At 49.5% G+C, this 22,744-nt stretch overlaps 1 protein-coding gene across 6 annotated transcripts; it reads left to right on the top strand.

Annotated features, from left to right (window-relative positions):
• The first annotated feature begins 882 nt into the window (after positions 1 to 882).
• Positions 883 to 18,724, top strand: LOC133356543 (protein FAM3A-like). Of its 6 annotated transcripts, none has more exons than XM_061574113.1 (10): positions 953 to 1,027; positions 3,986 to 4,046; positions 8,176 to 8,292; positions 8,924 to 8,950; positions 10,120 to 10,243; positions 10,852 to 10,910; positions 11,514 to 11,564; positions 12,076 to 12,160; positions 14,468 to 14,594; positions 15,170 to 18,724. In XM_061574113.1, exons 2-10 carry the CDS (start codon positions 4,016 to 4,018, stop codon positions 15,365 to 15,367), a joined length of 819 nt encoding a protein of 272 aa, XP_061430097.1. In that variant the 5' UTR covers positions 953 to 1,027; positions 3,986 to 4,015; the 3' UTR covers positions 15,368 to 18,724. The 6 variants fall into 6 exon arrangements, with proteins under 6 accessions (XP_061430093.1, XP_061430097.1, XP_061430094.1 ...); XM_061574111.1 differs by lacking the exon at positions 953 to 1,027 and adding an exon at positions 1,112 to 1,307; XM_061574109.1 differs by lacking the exon at positions 3,986 to 4,046 and having other exon boundaries at positions 883 to 1,027.
• The last annotated feature ends 4,020 nt before the right edge of the window (positions 18,725 to 22,744 follow it).

Consider the following 22,744-nt stretch of genomic DNA (forward strand, 5'->3'; position numbering starts at 1 on the left):
AGATAGGGAACCGGTTCCAATAGAAAGTCTATGGGGAAATGTTAAGAGATAGAGAACCAGTTACAATAGAAAGTCTATGGGGCAATGTTCGAGGCGATTTGAAAGCCGTCGGCGCTGAGGGTCACCACCGCCGGGGGTCACCACCGAGGGTCATCACCGGGAGTTACCGCCGGGGTTCACCACCGGGGGTCATCACCGAGGGTCATCACCGAGGGTCACCACCGAGAGTCACCGCCGGGGGTCATCACTGGGGGTCATCGCCGAGGGTCACCGCCGGGGGTCGCCACCGAGGGTCACCACCGAGGGTCACCGCCTGGGGTCACCGTCGGGGGTCACCACCTGGGGTCACCACCAAGAGTCACTACCGAGGGTCACCACCTGGAGTCACCGTCGGGGGTCACCACCTGGGGTCACTACCGAGGGTCACCGCCTGGAGTCACCGTCGGGGGTCACCACCTGGGGTCACCACCGAGAGTCACCACCTGGAGTCACCGTCGGGGGTCACCACCGAGGGTCACCGCCTGGAGTCACCGTCGGGGGTCACCACCTGGGGTCACCACCGAGGGTCACCGCCTGGAGTCACCGTCGGGGGTCACAACCTGGGGTCACCACCGAGGGTCACTGCCTGGAGTCACCGTCGGGGGTCACCACCTGGGGTCACCACCGAGGGTCACCGCCACCGCCGCCGTCGTCGTCCGCGAAGTCGGCGTGGACCGCGCATCCGGCCTCCCGCCCCGGCGAGAAATGTGCACGCGATGCATTTCACTTCTTTTTTGTTGTCGCTGCTGTTGTTAAGAAGAGCTCCGAGGCAAATATAAGAAGAGAGAGAGCAGGGAAAAAAGCACGGTGGTGGGGGGGTGGGGGGGGGCGCAGCAAGAGAGAGGAATGCGCTGTCCCGCAAGCGTCGCGACTTTTTTTTTCAGGTCTCCTCCGAGGTGCAGGATATTTGGTGGCGGGGCTGCCCGGCAGTGCCGCTGCCGCTGCTGCTGCTCACTCGCTCGAGGCTGGCGGGGCATGAGGATACAGAGTGAGTCGGCCTGGGTCGCTGTGTGTCTACCCCCCACCACCACCACCCCCCACACACACCAACAACCACCACCACCCCCCACACACACACCAACCACCACCACCACCACTCCCCTCCACTTTCTTCGCCTTTCGCTTCTTTCCTTTGGTTTCGGGAAGACGCGAATCAAGAAAGGCGGCGACCTCCAGCTTCGGATTATTGTCGCCGACTTTGCTGGGACGTCCCGCCTGCTTTCCCACCGTGGCGTGCGAAGACTGGCTGATGTTAACTACCTCGCCTGGTATGCAGGAGGTCGGGGGTTCGATCCCGACCCTGTGGGCCTTCTGTATATTTGGAGTTTGCGTGTCTCCCTCTCCCCGTGGTGAGATGTTAACTACATCACCTGGTATACAGGAGGTCGTGGGTTCGATCCCGACCTTGACGCCTGCTGTATATTTGGAGTTTGCGTGTCTCTCTCCCCGTGGTGAGATGTTAACTACATCGCCTGGTATACAGGAGATCGTGGGTTCGATCCCGATCTTGACGCCTGCTGTATATTTGGAGTTTGCGTGTCTCTCTCTCCCCGTGGTGAGATGTTAACTACCTCGCCTGGTATAGAGGAGGTCGTGGGTTCGATCCCGACCTTGACGGCCTGCTGTATATTTGGAGTTTGCGTGTCTCTCTCTCTCTCCCCGTGGTGAGATGTTAACTACATCGCCTGGTATACAGGAGATCGTGGGTTCGATCCCGACCTTGACGGCTGCTGTATATTTGGAGTTTGCGTGTCTCTCTCTTTGTGGTGAGATGTTAACTACATCGCTTGGTATACAGGAGGTCGTGGGTTCGATGCCGATCCTGACGGCCTGCTGTATATTTGGAGTTTGCGTGTCTCTCTCTCCCTGCGGTCGAGTGGATTTTTTTCCGGATCCTTCGGTTTTCCCTCCACATTCAGCAGAGTTTAGAGTACTTGGCTGCTTTAAATATCGCTTCTGAAAAACAGCTCTATATCTCGGTGGGATTCACCTGGTAAAATAAAACGTCGTTTTGAGCTTAATTTCGTGTAACACGCCGCTTCGTTCAGAGTTAGTTCTTGCTCTAATGAGTGTTGAGGCTTTGCTTGCTTATCTGGTGTTCACAGCCCTGAACCATGAGTGGAAATTCCTCATTCCTGTGCCGGCAACCTGCAGCTCCAGAGCCGCGAGCGGCTTCTTCAGGACTGCTTCGTGACGGTTACTTATTACTACTACTATTATTACTAGTACTACTACTATTATTCCTATTATTAATAGTACTACTACTATTATTAATATTACTACTACTAGTACTACTACTATTATTAATAGTACTACTACTATTATTAATATTACTACTACTAGTACTACGAGTACTACTATTATTAATATTACTACTACTAGTACTACGAGTACTACTATTATTAATATTACTACTACTAGTACTACGAGTACTACTATTATTAATATTACTACTACTAGTACTACGAGTACTACTATTATTAATATTACTACTACTAGTACTACGAGTACTACTATTATTAATATTACTACTACTAGTACTACGAGTACTACTATTATTAATATTACTACTACTAGTACTACTACTACTAATGACCACCGTCGTCTCGTAGTCACCACGCGTGCATTGCCGGCTTTTGAAATATTAAGGAGGAGGGGGGGGATTTCCCCCCCGAATTAAACAAAAAATCTCTTCTTGCTATTGTTGCTTGCCGACTCCTGCCACGGGAAGTCATTGCTGAGTTAGTGTCAGCATGGCAGCGGTGTGTGTTCCGATTATCGATCTCGGAAGGGATGGATGGTGGGCTGTGAACAGGTGCTGATGGGTTTCACACGGTGCTCTGTGCTGGGACAGTGGCAATGTCTTGCTCGTGGATATTTGTTTTACTTGTGGCCTTGCTTCAGGAGAATACCTTGCAATTGTTCTCTCGATAGTTGTTTTTGTTATTGTATTGTCAGATGGCCACGGAGTCAAATGAACACCGCTTCCATTCACGTCATCTGCCACAAAGCGCGCTTTGGTGTGGGTTCTCAAGTTTCTCCCAGCGCACGCGTCGAATTGTGAAGCGTCACTGTCTTGATCCAGTACCACACAATTGGACATGCGCGTGTGTGTGTGTCTGCGTGTATGTATTTACATTGACATTGGCTATTATGTGATCATTACCTGTGCCCTGTTTCTTGATAATTGTATCTTTCGCAAATGGCTACACATTTTGATCATGCCGATGCAGCACGTGGGACATTTGTAGCGTCACCTCATTGTCAACGTGTGCGTCACACTCCTCAGGTTTCACGCATTTCCAATGTATGCCCAAACTGTCCGGTGTTTTCTTGAGCAACGATTAAGGACACTAAAGTCTCGCCAAGAATGAAACCTTTCCCCACCGAGGCAAAGAAACACAACGGGGATCTTTTGTGAATTTTGAAAGTGGCAAAAGCTCCAACGCCCTGTACGTTTTAGGAAAAAAAAATTCCTCTTAACTTAAAGCTTTCGTGACTGCAATAATTCATACTCTGGTCTTTCGGTAAAGTCACGTAGATAGAAGAAAACATATAAAAACAATCACGACGTTTCGATCGCAACACAAGCAATCGTCCTCAGGTGAAAAATATGCTAGTGGTGCGAAGTACAAGAAAGGTAGACAAATCGCCATAAACACAAACAAATACAACATTTAACCATCCCCATCCTAGCAGACAAAGCCCACTGAGGCATTAACTCGGGACTATTGCTTTGTGTTGCGGTCGATTGAAACGTCGTGATTTGTTTTTTTAAGGGGAATTTACCGAAAGACCCAACGAGGATGAATATTCCTCTGTTCGTGCTCTTTGCGAACCGATTACAGTGCTGCGATTAAAATTCGCCAGTCGGGGCAACCTTTTGTTTCATAACACTGATTGGACGTTATTCTGATGGGCTGCTCTGGCATTATTTGGACTGGAGTCGGAGGTTTCGCAGCTGCGGCACAGAAGCATGGAGCAACCCTCCGTCTCCTCTTTGGTTGGTAAGGACCTCCTCCTCCTCCTGTGTGTGGGCTGACGGGGCCCACGGCGGCCTCGGCTCGTGACGATGGGGTTGTTTTTTTTGGGAGGTTCCTTGATGGGCCACTTTGTTGAGCTGTCGTTTGTGGTGGTCAAGTCGCTTCTGAACAACGAGTTAATACCGCAGTGGGCTTTGTCTGGTAGGGTGGGACGGTTTAGGTTTATTTGTATGTGTTTAGGGTGATTTGTCTACATTTATTGTACTTTGTACCACTATCAAGATTTTGTATCGTTTGTTGTTACGTTCTTACCCGCCTCCTACTGGGACATCTGTGCAAAAAGAGCTTTATAGCTCATCGGATTCCTCCAGTATGAATACACATCTCTAAAACCTGCCGCCGCTCGCCGAGGTGTAAACTTTCCTCCGCTGTGCCAACGGTGGCTCTGATGAGACCCAGCGGGCTGGAGTGACGCGGCACCCTCTGCCCAGAACGAGTGCTGCTTCAGAACATTCGACTGGGAAAGGCAACAGCCAGGCCCATAGGCTTAGCGTGACAAGTTGGTGTGTGTGTGTTTAGATGCAGAGAGACGCACAATGAAGGACGTTGGTGCTGCTAATCCTGCATACTGCATAATGCACGGGCATAATATGACTTTGACCCCTCCCCACCTCCTACGCATTCCACAAGTAGTGACTAATCCCATATCTGCATTTGCCATAAATATGCTAAATTTCTCTTGATATGCAAATTCCTTTGTCAAGGCGCTCTTCCCCCTCCAACCCAGCTTAAATATACGCTGCCAAGCTTGGTGGTGTTCATTCAGACGCTGTCTTTCCGACAGACCTGTTCTTCACCTGAGGACGGCTGCTTGCGTTATGGCCGAAACGTCGTGAGAATTATTTTATAATGTTTTATTTTTATTATTTTATTATTTCCCTTCGACCTGACTTTACCGAAAGAACCAAGAAGATGAATCCCTGCAGTCACGAAAGCTTTAAATCGAAATTTGACTTTCGGGTCGTCCCGCCCGTCGTTCGGCCGCGATGTTTCGGCGTTTCGCTCCACGTGCCAGGCAGCTTCTTTGGGAACCGGATTCAGAGCTCCGAGCGCGTGGAGCGAAACGTCGGACATCGTGCCGAACGTCACGCGGCACAACTCGAAAACGCATCAGGGGGTGGGGGGGGTGTGATTTGAATAAAATAAATTATAAAAAATGTACGTTGTCTGACAAAAGTAAGAAAAGACGGCGCTGAATTTGACTTGGAACAGATCTTAAAGACTACAGCCCTTCATCGATCCACTGCTGGATGACGCCGCGTTAGTCATGGTTGAGACGTAACTCGCGACTGGTGTCAGCTGTGACCGGGAATGGAACTCAGGTCGCAGAGCCAAGAGCACAGTGACGCTAACCACTGCTCCACCCTGCACGTGAAGTCTCTGTCGTAGTAGGAATGTGGATAGAGCGACCGCATGGGGGCAAGACAAACAAGATCAGATGCAACGTACTCAGGCACGGCTAGAGTGCCTCTGAGCCAGGAGTAGTGAGCGCCAGCGTAAACCATTGGACACTCTGGTGACTGGCAGCGCAAGTGTTCCAACCATTGAGTCCCCACTCCACTTTCCAGGAGTAAAAATTAGCAGGTAAACACGCATCGGAGGAGTGACGCGCGGATTACCATTGTTTAGAGGGATTTTCATGAAACTCTGCCTCGCCTTTAAAGCGAGAGAGCTATTGAAGTGGCTTGGTATGGCGTGCCAACTTACAGCGAGAGGCATTTCCTGTAAGCCATGTGGAGCCTTGCCACGACACCACGGAGTGCCGCCACGCCGGAGTTGACCTCGCACCGGCATGCGATACCCATTGCGCAGTCGTCGAGATCGAACTCCCAGGCGTATGCGATGAAGAGGACAATGATGGCTTGTGATGACCGGTTTAAAAACACCGGTCGACAGCCAAAATGCTTCCGAAATCAATGTAGTCCAACTTTACTAATTCTGGGTCACCGAGAATGAAAATGATGCTTACAATTGTTGATTGGCTCTGGTTTTCAAGCTATGCTACTGGGTCAGTATTTACGACCTTTGACTTGGGAATGGGAGAGGATAAGTGAGTTATAAAGGGAAGGGATCTCAATTTAAATCAGATATGACTAAAATGCATATTTGACTAGATCTATGAATAAATATATGACTGGGTTTCGACAGTACTTGTTTTTTTAGCAAAACAATGAATGATGCAAACCTATTTATCATTCATCTTTTTTAAGGTTGTTTTGTTTTGATCGTGTAAGTAAAATGCATTGCGTAAAAAACACATTTCTCTGATCTCCTGAATGTCATTTTTCAGGTTTCTGGCACCTGCCTGTAATGACCATCGAAGCGCCCGCCCCACTCTGTGTGTGTGTGTGTGTGTCGCTCTTCGGGAACAACGCTGGTGCTGATGGAACAGCTTTAATAATCGATCGTACTAAATGGATGACCCCTTAATCATTCTCTATCCGATGTTTGCTGAAGGTCGCTCCCCTTTAAGTCGTGCGTGGCTGAATTCGCGGTGATGAAAATGAATTGAAACCGTACTCTTAGGTTTTTTCGGTAAAGTCACGTAGGTAAAAATTTTAAAATTAATAAAAGTAAAATAAATATATACAAGATCGGGTCTCTTGGAATTTATATTTTGCTTGATACAGCAAGCGTGCTGTGACGGTTCCACCTGAAGACGGAAGCTTGTGTTGCCTCCGAAACGTCGTGATCTTTATTTTACTTTTATTAATTTTAAATGTTTTTACCTACGTGACTTTACCGGAAAAAACCTAAGAGTATGAATCCTTGCAGTCACGAAAGCTTCAAATCTAGAATTGAAACCGCTTTGTTCACGAGATTGGCGGGCTAAGCCTCCATGGCTCGTGCAAAGTCTTTTCTCTGTGCAATGTTTTTAATTTAAATGCTAAATACCTGTGTTGAAAAACGTTGTTCAATCACCACAAAGGTCATTCCTGCCGGCCTGCCTACCTGCATACCTGCATACCCACCTCGTCCACCGACACTCCTTCTCTCTCCTCACCTACCTGTGCACCTACCTAGCCATGTACCTACCCAAGTACTCGCTCGCTGCCCTCCTACCTGTTCACGCAGCTACATGATCACGTGCCGATCTCCACACACACCTACCTACGTACGTGCGTAGCTATTCCCGATACATCGACAGCCGACTGTCATTCCACTGCTTTACGACGGGATCCCCATGTCGTGTTGGTCGTGGTAGTGGTTTTGACCATACTTCACCACGCTGGTCAGTGCGGGTTGGTGAACGGGCGTGCGGGGCCCAGGATTCGGTTCGGATGTCACTCGCCGCCGATGTTGGCGGTGATCCGGAGTTGAACTCAGGTCGCCGGGTTTGAAGCGCAGTGCGCTGACCACTGCACCACCGCTCTACCCCATGTCGACTTCATGATAATATAGATGGATAATATTACTTGTAAAATAAAATACAAATTATTACCATTGGAATACAAACAATTAATTGACTGTTATGCACACAATTCAATGCATATATTTTGACTGCATAAATATATTTCAATGACGACACCACATCTCTGCTACCCACCTACTTTATCTACATACCTACTACCCACCCACCTACCTACCACGCGCCAATCCACCGAGCTAACCCACCTACCCACCCACCTCCACACGCACCAACTTACCTACCCACCCACCTACCAAACTGTGCACCTACCCACCCACCTAGCTATTTGTTATCAACCAACACACTCATAGGGTTGCCAACTCTCACTTAAGATATTCCAGGATAATTATTTATTTATGAATAATTTACTTTCCTACGATATCCGATACTGTCATTAAAATCTCTCCGATGGCTTCCAATAGCCACCGGGACGTCCGATGCCAATGTCTGGTCAAAACTTCCGGCCAATCCGTGATGAAGGTTGGCAACCCCTATCCCACCACCCATCCACGCTGTAGCACCCCACGCCGCCACCACCACCCACCACCACCACCCACCACCACCACCCACCACCACCACCCACCACCACCCACCACCACCCACGCCACCCACCGTCGGCTGTGCGTGACCCCCCCCCCCCGTGCGCGTGACCCCCCCCCCCCCCCCCCCCCGCTGGGCTGGCAGGGCAGCTGCGGCACTTCCTGCTGGTGCTGTGCTCGCTCGGCATCGTCTACTTCGTCATCACCGACGTCTTCATCTCCAGCATGGAGAAGTCATCGCGGATACACCGCCTGATGGCCGGTACGACGCGAGACTGCGGGCGAGCGGGTGGACACGCGAGACTGCGGGCGGGTGGACACGCGAGACGGCGAGACGGGCGGGTGGACACGCGAGACTGCGGGCGGGTGGACACGCGAGACTGCGAGCGGGTGGACACGCGAGACTGCGGGCGGGTGGACACGCGAGACGGCGGGCGGGTGGACACGCGAGACTGCGGGCGAGCGGGTGGACATGCGAGACTGCGGGCGAGCGGGTGGACACGCGAGACGATGATTGTCCGGCACGGCCTCCGAACGATAATTTCCAGGAATTGATTTTTTTTTGGAACGCCGCATAGCGCTGAACCATTTGGGGAAAATATCAAATTGAGATATTTCTGACAGATATTGCGATTGTGATTTGATTTGCGATAAAAATGTGTTAAAAGTCAAGCTTCAGTTCAATTTTCACTGTGTAATAGATTTAAAACGTGTGATGGAGCATTACCACATGATATCGTCAAAATGTGAACTGCTCTATATATTCTAATGCAAGGGTGAGAACTTAAAAGATATGAATTGCTTCCAACATTTATTTATTAAAATGTTTTAATTGAAATAGAACAATCAAACATAGAACAAGTGTTAATTTGCGTTGCGTGTCTGTCTTGCAGAAGTGAAAAGGCAAATCAACCCAAACCGTAAGTGCAGCAAAAACATCCACATGCCTCGGGTCCCATTACTGCTGAGTCTGTCTCCCCATATGAGTCTCTGGTTTCTGTGTTATTCGATGGGTTTCTGTGTGAGTCTATGTGTCTCTGTGTGAGTCTATGGGTCTCTGTGTGAGTCTGTGGGTCTCTGTGTGAGTCTATGGGTCTCTGTGTGAGTCTGTGGGTCTCTGTGTGAGTCTATGGGTCTCTGTGTTAGTCTATGGGTCTCTGGGTGAGTCTATGGGTCTCTGTGTGAGTCTATGGATCTCTGTATGAGTCTATGGGGCTCTGTGTGAGTCTATGGTTCCTGTGTGAGTCTATGGATCTTGTGTGAGTCAATGGGTCGTCCGTTAGTCTATGGGTCTCTGTGATTCGATGGGTTTGTGCGTGATTCTATGGGTCCTGTGTAAGTCTATGGATCCTGTGCGAGTCCCAGGGTTTCTAATCTCAAGGGCTCTTCTCATTCCATCTCCTTTGTCTCTTCTCCACGCATGCTCAAACGATCTTAAGACCACCTCCCTGACCTTAGAGCACATTTCTAACACCGGCTAAGGCTCAGAAACGTCATCTCTCTTGGATATCAAAACGCGAATGACTCTCCTCTGCTGCCCACACGGAAGCCACTGGGATCCAAGAAAGGTAACCCGGGCGGGAGCCATCGTGTCCCACGAGCCACACGCTGCTTACCCCACTGCCGCCAGCGTCCCGGAAAATACTCAATGAGAAATGAGTCCCTGGGCATGGGCGTGCTGGCGTGCACTGCCCCCCCCCCCCCCGATGATTGCGCTGCCCCCCATCGTTGGGCGCCACGGTGGTAAGATGTTAACTACCTCGCCGGTATACAGGAGCCCATGGTTTTCGATCCCGACACCGATGCCTGCTGTATATTTGGAGTTTGCGTTTTCTCCCCGTGGTTGAGTAGGTTTTTATCCGGATTCTCCGGTGTTTCCCTCCACATTTAAAATCAACGTGCGTTTTGAGTATTTGGTTGCTATACATGTCCACGTGATGATAAGCCACTTCGTTGAGCCATCATTTATGGCCAGGTCGCTTCTGAAAAAGGCAGCTCAATGAACCTTACCTGGTCAAATAAAAAACTGCTTTTAGTTTATATTGCGCCACCCCCAATGATTGCGCCACCCCTCCTCGCCGTCCCCCAGCGCCTGCCAAGAGAGGCAACGTGTGTGGCCTGCAGTCTCCGTGTCCCCCGCACCACTTCTCCTTCAGCATCGACTCCGGCGCCGGAAACTTCTTGGGGCCTACGCTGTGCTTCAACGACGAGATGTGAGCCGCTCCCTTCCCCCATCTCTGCCCCTTCCTACGACCCCCTGCCGTCTCCTCCTGTAGCGAACGGTTCCCGGCGGTTATCGGTAAAAACTCCGGTTTCCCTCCCGCGTGTAAAAACACTCATTGACTGAAAGAAAAAAATAAATCTCAATATGTAGAGGACTGCAGAGCTTGGGAAGCAGTTGGCGCCAGCTCGCTGCCTGGCTGCTGCCGTTCCGCTTGGCTGTGAATGCTGTGCAATGCGGTGTCGCCGGTGTCTCCTCCCGCCATAATCCTTGCGAAGGGGGGCAGGCCGGCTAAGTAGACACCAGCAGCTACAAGAATAAAAATAATAATTAAGTTTCGGAGATGACGAGTAAAGACTCCGCGTTGTGTTTTGTCCTCCGGAGAAGTGGGGCGATTCCACACGGCAAAACTTATAAATCTCAACGTTCATCTCACAAAGTTCCATCAAAAGTCAGAATTTATATCACCTTGTTGTAGGGAGACTCAAAATTACCGTGATTTTTGACCAAAATGTTGTGGGTGTCTCGGGGGTGAATACAGAACTGTGGATGCCAGCGAACGACGTTGTCTTGTGTGCGTGCGTGTTTTCCCACTCGCAGATTAATGAGCACCGTGCTGAATAACGTTGGCTTCGGGATAAATATCGCATTGGTAAATGGTAAGCCTTTCATCCTGAGCTCAGTCGCAAGCAACTCAACAGCGGCATCGGCCAAACGTCTCAATGTAGCAGGACCCTCCTGACAAAGAGTCCTGGGACACGATGTCGCTTTGCTGGGTAAACAGAGAACATTGTTCTAATACACAACTCGATCTGCCATTGCTGTAGTCCGCGACCACGAGGCTGCAAGTTCGCATCCCTGTCGGGGGTTGACTCAGCCCATCATCCCTCTGGGGTCTAGAAAATGAGTAATACTTTTTGAAAGGTCAACAGAGAATGTTTTATGGGATAACTCATCCCTACCAGAGGAATGTGGAATGTCCACCCCTGGCTCAGGCCTGTAAACAGGAAATGGTAAATTTTTGTTTTGCTTTGGTTGTACACCCAAGGGCACATCCAACGCAGAGATGGAGTGATGACATCAGCTCTTGTGCAGGTGTTGAGTGGATTATTTACACCACAAGATCGTGGCAGACGGTGACAACTTGGGGATGTCTTCATCCAGCAGTGGACTGAGCGTGGCTTTTTGATGACGATGGTGGTGATGGCGGCACCTGTGGAATTATTTACAATATTTTTTTGCACCTCTAATCCCTGTCGCAGGTACGAGTGGGAAAATGTTAGCGACGTCGTATTTCAACACGTTCAACGGAGGTGAGGACAGTCGCACTCACGGCGCACTGCGCCATCCACCGCGCCATCGCTCCGCACCGCATTCTGGTTGGGGGGTCGACTCTGCCCGTCATCCTCCTGGCTTCTGTAAAACGAGTACGACGGTCAAGAATACCGTATGTAGTTTTCTGTAAAGGCTTGCCCCGCCATAGGAACGTGGAATTCCCCACCACTGGCTCGGGGCTGTAAACGGGAGATGATCACCAGTACCTAGATGCTCCGAATAGCACGGTTGACTATGTACGATGCGAAAGAAGTTCGACACGCATACAAACAATTGTGATTCTTAAATATGTTATTGTTAGTTGTAATGGTGGGTTAGTAACACAGAGTCTGTGCTGCTCTACAGTTTCCTGGGTGAAAAGTGGGCTCGGATTTGCCCAATCCAGGCCAGCTGGTTCAACAAACCTAATAACTGAAATGAAATCCAACATTGATCTGCGTTTGTCTCTCTGATGCACGGCGGCGTGCCCGTGCGTGGCCACGCGCACAGACGACGCGGGAATGGTGAACTTCCTGCGCTCCATGAGGCCCGGCACCATCGTGATGCTCGCCAGCTTCCACGACCCGGCCACCAGGTACGCGGCAGCAGGACGAGCACGCCGGTCCCACTGAGCCCGCCGAGCCCGCCGAGCGAGCTCGGCTCCTGCGCCATCCAAGGCACGGGGCGATAGCGCGCTCGCAGCCTCTTCTTGGTTCTTTCGGTAAAGTCACGTGGAAGGGAAATAATAAAATAATAAAAATAAAACATAATAATTCCTCTTGATATGCAAATTATTTTGTCAAGGCGCCCTTCCCCCTCCATCCCAGCTTAAATAGAAGCCTGGGTTGTGTCATTCAGACTCTGTCTTCTTGACAGCCCTGTTCTTCACCTGAGGACGGCTGCTTGCGTTGTGGCCGAAACGTCGTGAGAATTGTATTTTATTATGTTTTATTTTTATTATTTTATTATTTCCCTTCTACGTGACTTTACCGAAAGAACCAAGAAGATGAATCCCTGCAGTCACGAACGCTTTAAATCGAAATTTACTCGCAGCCTGTTGCAGAGGTTCACTGTTTTCGAATGCGGCGGCCGCCCTGGTTAATGCTGCGTGGTGTACTACCCGTAGTAAACAATAATACGACACTCGCAGTGGAAGTTAAAGATCCCTTGACGTCATTCACAAGAGTTAGGCCACTGTGTACCGGCTTCAAGTGTCCAACTTTCCCAAGTTCAAAAATTGCACCGCTTATTACTCAATCGGGATTGCACATTGTAATCGTCGCCCCCGACTGGCAGCAGACTATTGCCCATGTGAAGGCCACGTGCTGAGTCACCTGGTGCCCACAGGGACAGCTGCCACTGGGGGTACCCAATGAAATGCGTTGAGATGAGATGTGAGATGTAAAATGGCCTGAGATGCCCCGGGGTATGGGAGGGCGGCTCAATCAAAAACAAATCATGATGATGATTTATCATTATTGATATCAGAGACCATAGAGGTCCAAGGTCAGTACTTGGTCTGGGAGGCCCCGGAGTCAAGAGACACCGGGCTGACACTGCTGAGACACCGGGCTGACACTGCTGAGACACTGGGCTGACACTGCTGAGACACCGGGCTGACACTGCTGAGACACTGGGCTGACACTGCTGAGACACCGGGCTGACACTGCTGAGACACTGGGCTGACACTGCTGAGACACCGGGCTGACACTGCTGAGACACCGGGCTGACACTGCTGAGACACTGGGCTGACACTGCTGAGACACCGGGCTGACACTGCTGAGACACCGGGCTGACACTGCTGAGACACCGGGCTGACACTGCTGAGACACCGGGCTGACACTGCTGAGACACCGGGCTGACACTGCTGAGACACTGGGCTGACACTGCTGAGACACCGGGCTGACACTGCTGAGACACCGGGCTGACACTGCTGAGACACCGGGCTGACACTGCTGAGACACTGGGCTGACACTGCTGAGACACCGGGCTGACACTGCTGAGACACCGGGCTGACACTGCTGAGACCCCGGGCTGACACTGCTGAGACACCGGGCTGACACTGCTGAGACACTGGGCTGACACTGCTGAGACACCGGGCTGACACTGCTGAGACACTGGGCTGACACTGCTGAGACACCGGGCTGACACTGCTGAGACACCGGGCTGACACTGCTGAGACACCGGGCTGACACTGCTGAGACACCGGGCTGACACTGCTGAGACACTGGGATATGGATCTGAGTTTCAACCGCTCGTGATTAGTGGGTGCCACGGTGGCGAGATGTTAACTACCTCGCCTGACATGCAGGAGGTCGTGAGTTTTATCCTGACCCTGATGCCTATATACTCGGAGTTAGTATGTCTCTCGCCCCGTGATCGCGTGGAATTTTTTCTACATCTGGAAAACACGCGTTTCCAGTATTTGGCTGCTATAAATGTCCACGTGATGATCTATTTTGTTGAGCTATCATTTGTGGCCAGGTCGCTTCTGAAAAAGAGCTACATAGCTCAGTGAGCCTTACCTGGTAAAATAAAATATTGTTTAATAGTTTTAAAAATTTCACCATGCCCAATTGACCCACACCAAGCAGAAACCACTCCTCCCAAGTCAGAATGTAACCCGCGTCCACCCAAACCCCTAGCCCACAACTGCGTTCACACTCCATTTGCTCCTCACCCATCGATCACAGTTCACTGGGTATGCCCCATCAAACCATCGACTTATAACCATATATTTTTGTTTAAATTACAATCACAATGTAGACAACACCCCAAACATATTATTATTAGTCGGGCGATTTTAAAATCCAAGAAGCCACCGAAGTTTTGTGAAAGCGCCGTGCGCCGAAGTGCGACTCGCACCGGCTCTGATTTGTGATCGCCCCGTGGCTTCCCGCAGGCTCAACACCACCGCGCGGCAACTGCTGACTGAGTTGGGGAGCTCAGTGGCCCGGGTGCTGAAGAGGAGGGACAGCTGGGCTTTCGTCGGGGCCAAGGGCATCCGGGGGAAGAGCCCCTTTGAGATGGTACCCCCCCCCACTCCCCGCGAATAGATACTGGCCACGCGATCGCCAGTTGACCCAGGCGGGGCTTGATTTTTCACCCAATATATTCAGGCTCCCTGATGAAGGACTGCAGGTGGCTCTGCAGAAGCCGGCAGGTCACCAGTCTGAGCAGACGCAGCCACAGCAATGCCTCTGTGGCGAGCGAGTGAACGATTAAGGTAGAAAGGAGATGGGACGTCTCCCGATTAAACAAAGGATGCTGAATCCTGGGCACGGTGTTCGGGTTCTCAGTGGGTCAGCGGTCAGCGCTGCGAACCCGGCAGCCCGAGCTAGATTCCCGCTTGAGGACAATATAATCGACGATTATCTGAACAGGTCCTGGGCCTCCCCTACGTTGACTCAGCCTAAAATGAGTACTTGGTGCAGTGTGTGAACATCACCGCTGGGGACACAAATGCAGCCTGGCGTAGTGCTGGCCACATTAGCCCCCTCGTTTGCCGTGCGGGCCTTCTTCACAGGTGCTCGTGAACGGCACTTGCCCCAAGCAGCCTGTCAAAACTATACGGGCCATCTGTGCTGTTTGTCTGCCTCCACAGCACGTGCGGAGTATCCCCAAGAAGAACCTGTATCTGAACTGGCCCGAGATGCTGCAGATGGAAGGCTGCATCCCCGAACGGACGTGGCCTGGGCACAAGAATGCCACCTCGCCACCGCACGCCAAGCCGGCCATGGGAGCCAAGCACACGAGGAACGTGACGGCGAACGTGCCGCACGGGGCCGAGCGTGGACGCTGAATGTTTTCCGAGCGTGGAGAGACGCCGTGGTGTTTACAGAAGTGGTGTGGGTGGGGGGGGGAATCTCGCTTAATTTTATCCAGCCGGGGTCTGTGTGGGACGATTACCCGAACAACATTTTCACTGCCGGCACACCGATGTCTGTAGCTAATAGTAGTCGCGTAACCATCTACTCCGGTCGATCAATGGCACCAGAAGATATTCCCACAGCCGACAGACGACATCCAGTCGACCTGTCACTATGACTGTTGTTACTAATCACGCTGTTCTACTCCAGTCTACCAGAGACCCAGAAGACAGTCGGTGAGAAATGAGGCCCTGGCTAAGAAAGCTTTGTGAACACAATGAACTGGATGAGTTGCTGCAGTATTATATTCACACGCAACTGCAATGTGCTCTCTGTGTACAGTGTATATATTAATGTGTAGTAGTAGGGGTGAGTTTCGGTTATCGGATGTTTGGATCTTTAGGCGCAAGTACGGATTTAATTTCCTAGTTTGGGATTTAAATGTAATGCATTCTGATAACGTTCATTGTCTCCGAATTGAATCCTTTGAATAATTTCTAACTTGATTTGAATAAAGTGTCATCGGTAGAACACGGGATGTGATCCACTAACTGTGGAAAGATGCAGCCCCTAAGTGTGCTTTAGAAGTTACTGGACGGATCTCAGAAGGCGAGAATATGGAATTTATGTTCATCTCATGATATTTTATTGTTCTTGCTTACATCGTTAAACTTGTTTGATCAGGAAAGCCTCGGTGAGTCTCTCTGCAGTCAGTGATGGCAATGGCCGTGTTGCTGTCAAATACAATAAATAAAGTAAATTCAATTAAGTAATTTAACAACAGGACAGGTGGTCGGATTTGTAGAAATATATAATTTTTACACTCCAGCGCTTTACAAAGAGCAGTCCTTGACATTGATGCCCTTGCTTGAATACCGTTTCTACGCCTCAGGAATAAAAACAAGAACAATGATTTTCAATCTTTTGTCAATGCACTGCTGGATGAGGGCCTCCGCACATAATGTGGGTTGGGGGGTTATTCACTGTACTTCAGCATATTCTACCGGTACATAAATGTGTCTCTTGTAGTCTAGTCGTAAGGCGGGTGCATTGGGAGGCTTCTATTTAGTCAGATAGCTGAGCTAGTGCTGCTGACACTCCGGGTTCAAATCCAGGTTTCAGCAGGTTTCAGCTATTGCAGATTAAAGGGAGCTATCAAGTGCAGTGCGTTGATTGTCGTCTACCTTGTGCCCAATGAATGTGCACAGACAGAATATTACATTTGGTATTTCGCGTAATGTGGGCAATGTCAGTCCTGACGACCCAAACATGTTTGGTTTGAATGTCAAGTGGTCATAACTCGTGCAGATTTTTTTGTTGCTGGTGCATAAGCACAAATTACAAAGATAAGAAACTCATTATATTTGACAAATTATATTCTTGCGAATAATGTCAATATGTTCAAGAGCTAAATGTCGAGGTTTGGTGGCCACAAGAGGGCTTCCAAAGAGTTAATGTAGTATTGCTATTCCTCCTCCGTTGAAAGAGCGCAGACTCGCGAGTGGGTTCGCTATCCGGCAGAGGTCGCAAACGGGTTTTGATTCCTTACCCGTACCCGGCCGCACCAGGGTCGCAAACGGGTACCCGTACCCGGCCGTACCCGTACCCTACCCGATACCCGGCCGGGTACGGGTAGGGTACGGGTATCGGGTACCCGATTGCGACCTCTGCTATCCGGTCCACAGTTTGGGTTGCAAGGCCACAACCCGCACCGCCTGCGGTTGTGGCCTCTAATCCTCCACCACGAAGGGGAGATGTGCGCATGGCCCTGTTGTTGATGTTGTAGTTTAGTTGATGGTTACACCGCCAGTGTCTTCAAGGAGGAGGAATGTCAAAGCCAAGTGTGAGGTGCAATGTAGCTTTGTCAAATGGACCATGAAGAAGGGACATTTCTAAAAAAAAACATCACCTATGTTACGTTTGTTTCCTTTCAGGGCCACAGTGTTATGGACGGAATGTGTTTTATTAATAACTGCCATCCTCTGTAGCAGAAGATGCAAGAGTGGGCTCCACAGTGTGGGTAAGCGGTCTAATTTGTGGCACTGCCTATTGATTAATATATTGAGAGACAAATTTTGACCTGAAAAATTAACAAGACTTTGCCAAGTGAGAGCTCCCGCAAGCCAGTGCCTACATTTCCACTGGATAAATAATAAAAATGATCACACTTGTCCGATCATAAAACAAATGCATTCAGAAAAAATACCCCGCGGATACTTTGGTTTTAACTCGGCCATACTTAAAGCAGTGACGTAGACTTAGACGAATACAGGAGGCTACATTTGTTCAATCAGCGTGGAAACTTGGTGATAGCATGCGGCATGGAATTTAAAGCCGTGGCAAAAAAAATGACAGAAATGTTTGAGATTGTCTTCATAGTTTAAGAAGAGCTCTGCAAATTTCGAACGAGACGCAAATTAGGTGCTTGCTGGATAATAAAAAAAAGTTCAACTTGTAACGCACCGCAAGCGCACACAGTATCCGCTCGCTCTCGTAGAGAGAGCGAGGATGACTCGGAGGCTCGAGGAGCAACCACGGACAGGCAAGGAGGCATCCATTTGGTGAGCCGGCGACAACGATTGTTCAAGCTCTGCGGTTCTCTATATATGTTACGGTGTTATCGGATTATTCATGAGTGTTTACACGTGCGGAGGAAACCGGTGCACCCGTAGAGAAACCCACGCGTGCGAGGGGGAAACACTCCACACCGTGCAGGTGAAACAGGTGAAACGGGGGGGGGGGGGGGGGGGGGCAGTCCACGTGTTTGCTGTGCCGCCTTCTAGTGGCGAGCCGCGGTAAGGCGCCTCGACCCGCACGGGAAGTGAGTTTCAGAGCACGTGCGTGGTGCTCCACCAAACCTCGGTGCCTCCACGGTCGACAAGGGGCATCGCCACGGGCGATTGTCGGTCTATATGAACAAAAACAAATGTACAACAAGTTTTCCGGACGAAAAAAAATGATTGCTTATTATTGGATGGAGTGCTTTTGTCAAAAATGAATAGAATTTGCCGGTGAAGCAAACCCCAAAGAGTCAATGTAACTGAAGAAGTAGACTTGAGAAGAACACAGCACGACACGCGGGGTTTCTTCCTAAACGTTCGAACAATCTTAAATACCTGAGCCCAGAATGGCAATTACCTGACTACCCCCCCCCCTCCAGCCTGCTCTGATGAGTCAGGTGTGCCTGACACCGCCGATGCAATTGGTAATGCCGTCCGGAATGTCAGGATGTCGCAATGTATGATGTGATGGAGGATGTGGAATAAAACATATTTAATATTAAAACAATATCAAGTTGTTGTGTGTTGAGCTTCCTTCACACCGCACGAGGTTATTGAAGGGGTTTGTCCCGATAGCCAATGTTGCTAGGGGTAGGTAACTATCCCATGAGCCAATTGAAGAATTGGTCATCAGAGAACATGATTCCCATCGAGGCCTCGTGGTGTAAATCGCAGTCTCCACCTCGTGTTGTTATGCACTCTATCCCTGGTCTGCGATAGAGACGGGTCAATGCCCAACGCGGCGCCTATTTTACACAGACATGTGTTTTTTCCCCTTTAAGGCCACAGTTTTTTTTGCCCAAAAAAAAGAGCATAATTCAGTTAGTGCTTGTTATATCTGCTGTGGCATAACGATCTAAAACTGTAATAAACGTATTGAAAAACTAAATGTACAGCGTTGCACATATGCAAGTTTGTGATCATTAACAGCAACGACCAAAGTCACGTGGACAAAATAATATGAATAAAAAATAATGAACTTTAGCTAGAAAAAAACCTCGAGCCTCAAGACTTCTTTGGAAGGAGGGTCCTGCGTTGGAATGTTTGGCCGGTTACGTGAATGGGTGTCATGAATAATTGGGGATAACGTTCAAAGCTCCGCACAGATAGATTAAATAATCCATTGCTCTACTTCCATCACCTGGCTGGGGACTGCGGTGTTATGGGTGGATTAAGCGACCGATGCGCCACCACGTGCACAGATAAGTTATGAAAAAAACCAAAGCGCCAAACCTCGACTTAAATACGTTTCGTAGGGTGGGGGGAGCGATCAGCTTGGCCATGCCATGCCGGTGAGCCAATGTCGCGAGAGCCAGGCAAGACGGCTGGAACTGCGCGTGAAAAAACATCAGACGTGTCACCATCTAGAGCGTCGGTCTTCCCCATAAGACATCATCAGTGCGAGGGCCGCCACTCCGCCTGTGTTTCGTCGGGGGCCGCCAGCCTTGCAGTGAAGCACGCCGCTGCTGCTGCTGCCGCTGCTGCAGCGTAGAGCGGCGGTGGTCAACATGCGACTCTTTAATCGAGCACAGGCGCACAACGCACAACGCGCTCTCACGGCAGATAGGAATGTTATTGGCTCCAGTGCTGTGCCGAAAACTGTCACGATATTCACAAACACACAGATACACACGCAGTTGGCTCTTTGCAGAACTCACGGGTAGGGAATTTATTGGGGTCTTGGTCTGTTCTATGTTGGCCACCCCTGCTAGAGAGAAGACCACTCCACCACCATGAATCACAACAACTGCAATGGGAGTGGGGCTGGTGATTGGTCGGGGCGGATGCGTGCCGCAGTTGCTGTTTGTTATGCACATCACGAACGAGAGAGAGAGAATGTACAACTTTCTTCGTTCGGCCATGCCGACGAAATATGATTTTGCTCGGAGGGTGATGATGGTGGTGGTGATGTGGAAGGCGAGACGCGGTTTCAAGGCCGAGACCTGTCTGTCAGCAACAAACGGTGTCACGGTAATGCGAAGCAGATGGGGATCGCTAACTCGCAACAGACCGTCTCGCAAGGCAAATAGAATCCCGTTCTGCCAGGGGACGGTGCAGGCTAGGAGCGGGGCTCGTCCGTTACGCAGAGCGTCGTGAGCCACCCGGAGGGCTCAAGAGAAGGCAGCCTCGGATTATCACGGTTGGCTACGTACGGTGCGAAAGAAGTTCGACATAGATGCATAAACATACGTTTGGAGAAACGTACGGTGACGTGTCAATAATTTGCCTCGCAAAGTTTCTCAATATTAAAAAAAAAATTGTTTCAGATCCTGGTCAAGCCCGCTGTTGGTTGAAGGCGACCTCCACTCCATGCCGAGTCGGTCCATGTGAGTCGTGTCACCATAAATTTCGATTTAAAGATTTCGTGACTGTAGGGATTCATCGTCTTGGTTCTTTCGGTAAAGTCACGTAGAAGGGAAATAATAAAATAATAAAAAATAAAATATAATAAAATACAATTCTCACGACGTTTCGTTGACGGCTGCTTGCGTTGTGGCCGAAACGTTGTGAGAATTATTTTATTATGTTAGATTTTTTATTATTTTATTATTTCCCTTCTACGTAACGTTACCGAAAGAACCAAGAAGTCGTGTCACCATACTTCACCGCGCCGGTCTGTGGAAGCGGTGGCATGATCAGTGCGGGCTGAAGTGAGACCCAGAACTGGTCTCAGATGTCACTTGGCCACGGATGTTCGCTCGGGACGGGGAGTTAAACTCGGGTCGACGAGTCCAGAGTGCAGCCAATCTGCCAGTATCGATTATGCCGTGATCAAAGTTGAACTGTACAGGTATTGGCAACGAGGATTATATATAATTGTTAACATCGTAATACAATTGTAAAAGAATGGTTTCATGTTTTACGGCTTGTGAATGTTGTGTTGGGGAATGATTACCAGGGTTGGATATTTATTTATTTAAATATATACCGTAACACGTCGTTGCTCAAAGATCTCGCAGTTGTTGTGCCTTTGCGCGTGATGTCACGGACCAAGAAAACAGCAGCAAGCAGTGCACCACCCTGGGTTACAGAACGTCCCCGGAAGATGATGTCGCAGAACCGCTTCTGAGGTTGTTTCCATCGTCCACTGGATGGGGCACCTTTAAATAAGCCCCTCAAAGAAATGTCGCAAGCCAGTCACGCCGAACATTTCCTGCTTTAGAGCTGAAATAAACAAAATCCTAACACGAAATCAAATTTTAATATCAGAAAACCAGTTTGGGTCCTCTAAAACATTCGAGACAAAATATTTCGTATTCGTTTTTTTAAAGATCGAGGTCTACAATTATTTTACTGGCGGGTTTAACTTGCCACTTGATCCAAATATAAAGTCAGCTTTCCGATAACACGTGTTTTTCAGTTGTCGTAAGCATGTGACACTTAAGCCACGAGAAATCGGATGAAGCCAGCTACAGATCTTATCAGTACAAACACCAACCCTACCGATATCAGCAGGCTGGCAATTTTTACTGATACTGTAATTTAAAAGCAAAAAAAATCACATCAAAGCCGAATATACTATACTCATCTTTGGACATTGGAACTGGGTAAAATGGCTTAGAAAATTAGCAGCTGAGAACTTAAGTCAGGAGGAGAGTCGGTAACGATGAGGTCTGTACAATGATGCATTGTTACAGCTTTGTGAAAAGCTGGCTTGTCGTCCAGTCATCGTCACAGTGGGGGTATAAGGCAATGGATGGAATCCGTGCCAGAGAAAACAAAGCGGGCTTCTCACGAAATAACACACAAGGGGGCAGTATGTGCCCTCGGAAGGATGAGCTCTCAAGCCCCAAGCGAAATGAGGAAGACAAGAGTTCTTGCTTGACTGATGACCACTGTATGGCATTGTTTGTTTAATCTTGCCAGAGTGGGTGGGGCCACGCAGTCGGATATTGCCAGGACGCGAGACTTTTAAAGGACATCGAATAATTTAAACCCTCGTGTGCCACGCGGTGGTCTTAATTGGGCCGCGAAGTTGCGATCAATTAGCTAAGGACTGACTGACAAGTCTGACGCAGAATGTGCAGCCTTTGACTGACGTTTAAGCACTGTACTTCCTCATATTTCAAAGTGACGGTACAGTACTGCAAAGCCCTTTGTTTTAAACCCGAGCACGTGTCTTGCATTTGTGTTTTAATTCTTAAAGTACGAATCTCATTTACCATTTTACAGCTCCAAAACTAGTGGTGGAAATTCCACGTTTCTATGGCAGGAGTTCTAACCATCCACACATTTGCAAGCACGGGTGTTTCTTTTAGTCAACAAGTCACAATGCACACCAGGGTGCTGTGGACTACGTGACCATACTTCACCAGGCGACTTGCGGATACACTCGCTGCGAGTACTTCACGGCACTCGGTGGACTGAGATGGCTGGTGGGGGGAGGGGCTAGGGACTTGATCCATTGTTCCAACTGCTGGGCCGGCAGATCGAACTGGACATCTGTAGCTTGCAGGTCCACACATTGCGTTAAAACACGGCAAGCATGGACATGCGTAACACAGCTGTGCATAATTGTTTTACACAAAC

Source organism: Lethenteron reissneri, chromosome 54 (genome assembly GCF_015708825.2).
Source record: "Lethenteron reissneri isolate LAM-NWPU_2019-01 chromosome 54, ASM1570882v1, whole genome shotgun sequence".
Lineage (NCBI taxonomy): Eukaryota > Metazoa > Chordata > Hyperoartia > Petromyzontiformes > Petromyzontidae > Lethenteron > Lethenteron reissneri.

Bases quoted from the DNA above. Each gene is read 5' to 3' on its own strand.
- LOC133356543 (XM_061574109.1), top strand. From the start codon at position 886: ATGCGCTGTCCCGCAAGCGTCGCGACTTTTTTTTTCAGGTCTCCTCCG. The intron at 1,028-8,175 runs GTGAGTCGGCCT...CTGGGCTGGCAG, and splicing joins GCGGGGCATGAGGATACAGA to GGCAGCTGCGGCACTTCCTG. The intron at 10,244-10,851 runs GTGAGCCGCTCC...TCCCACTCGCAG, and splicing joins CTGTGCTTCAACGACGAGAT to ATTAATGAGCACCGTGCTGA.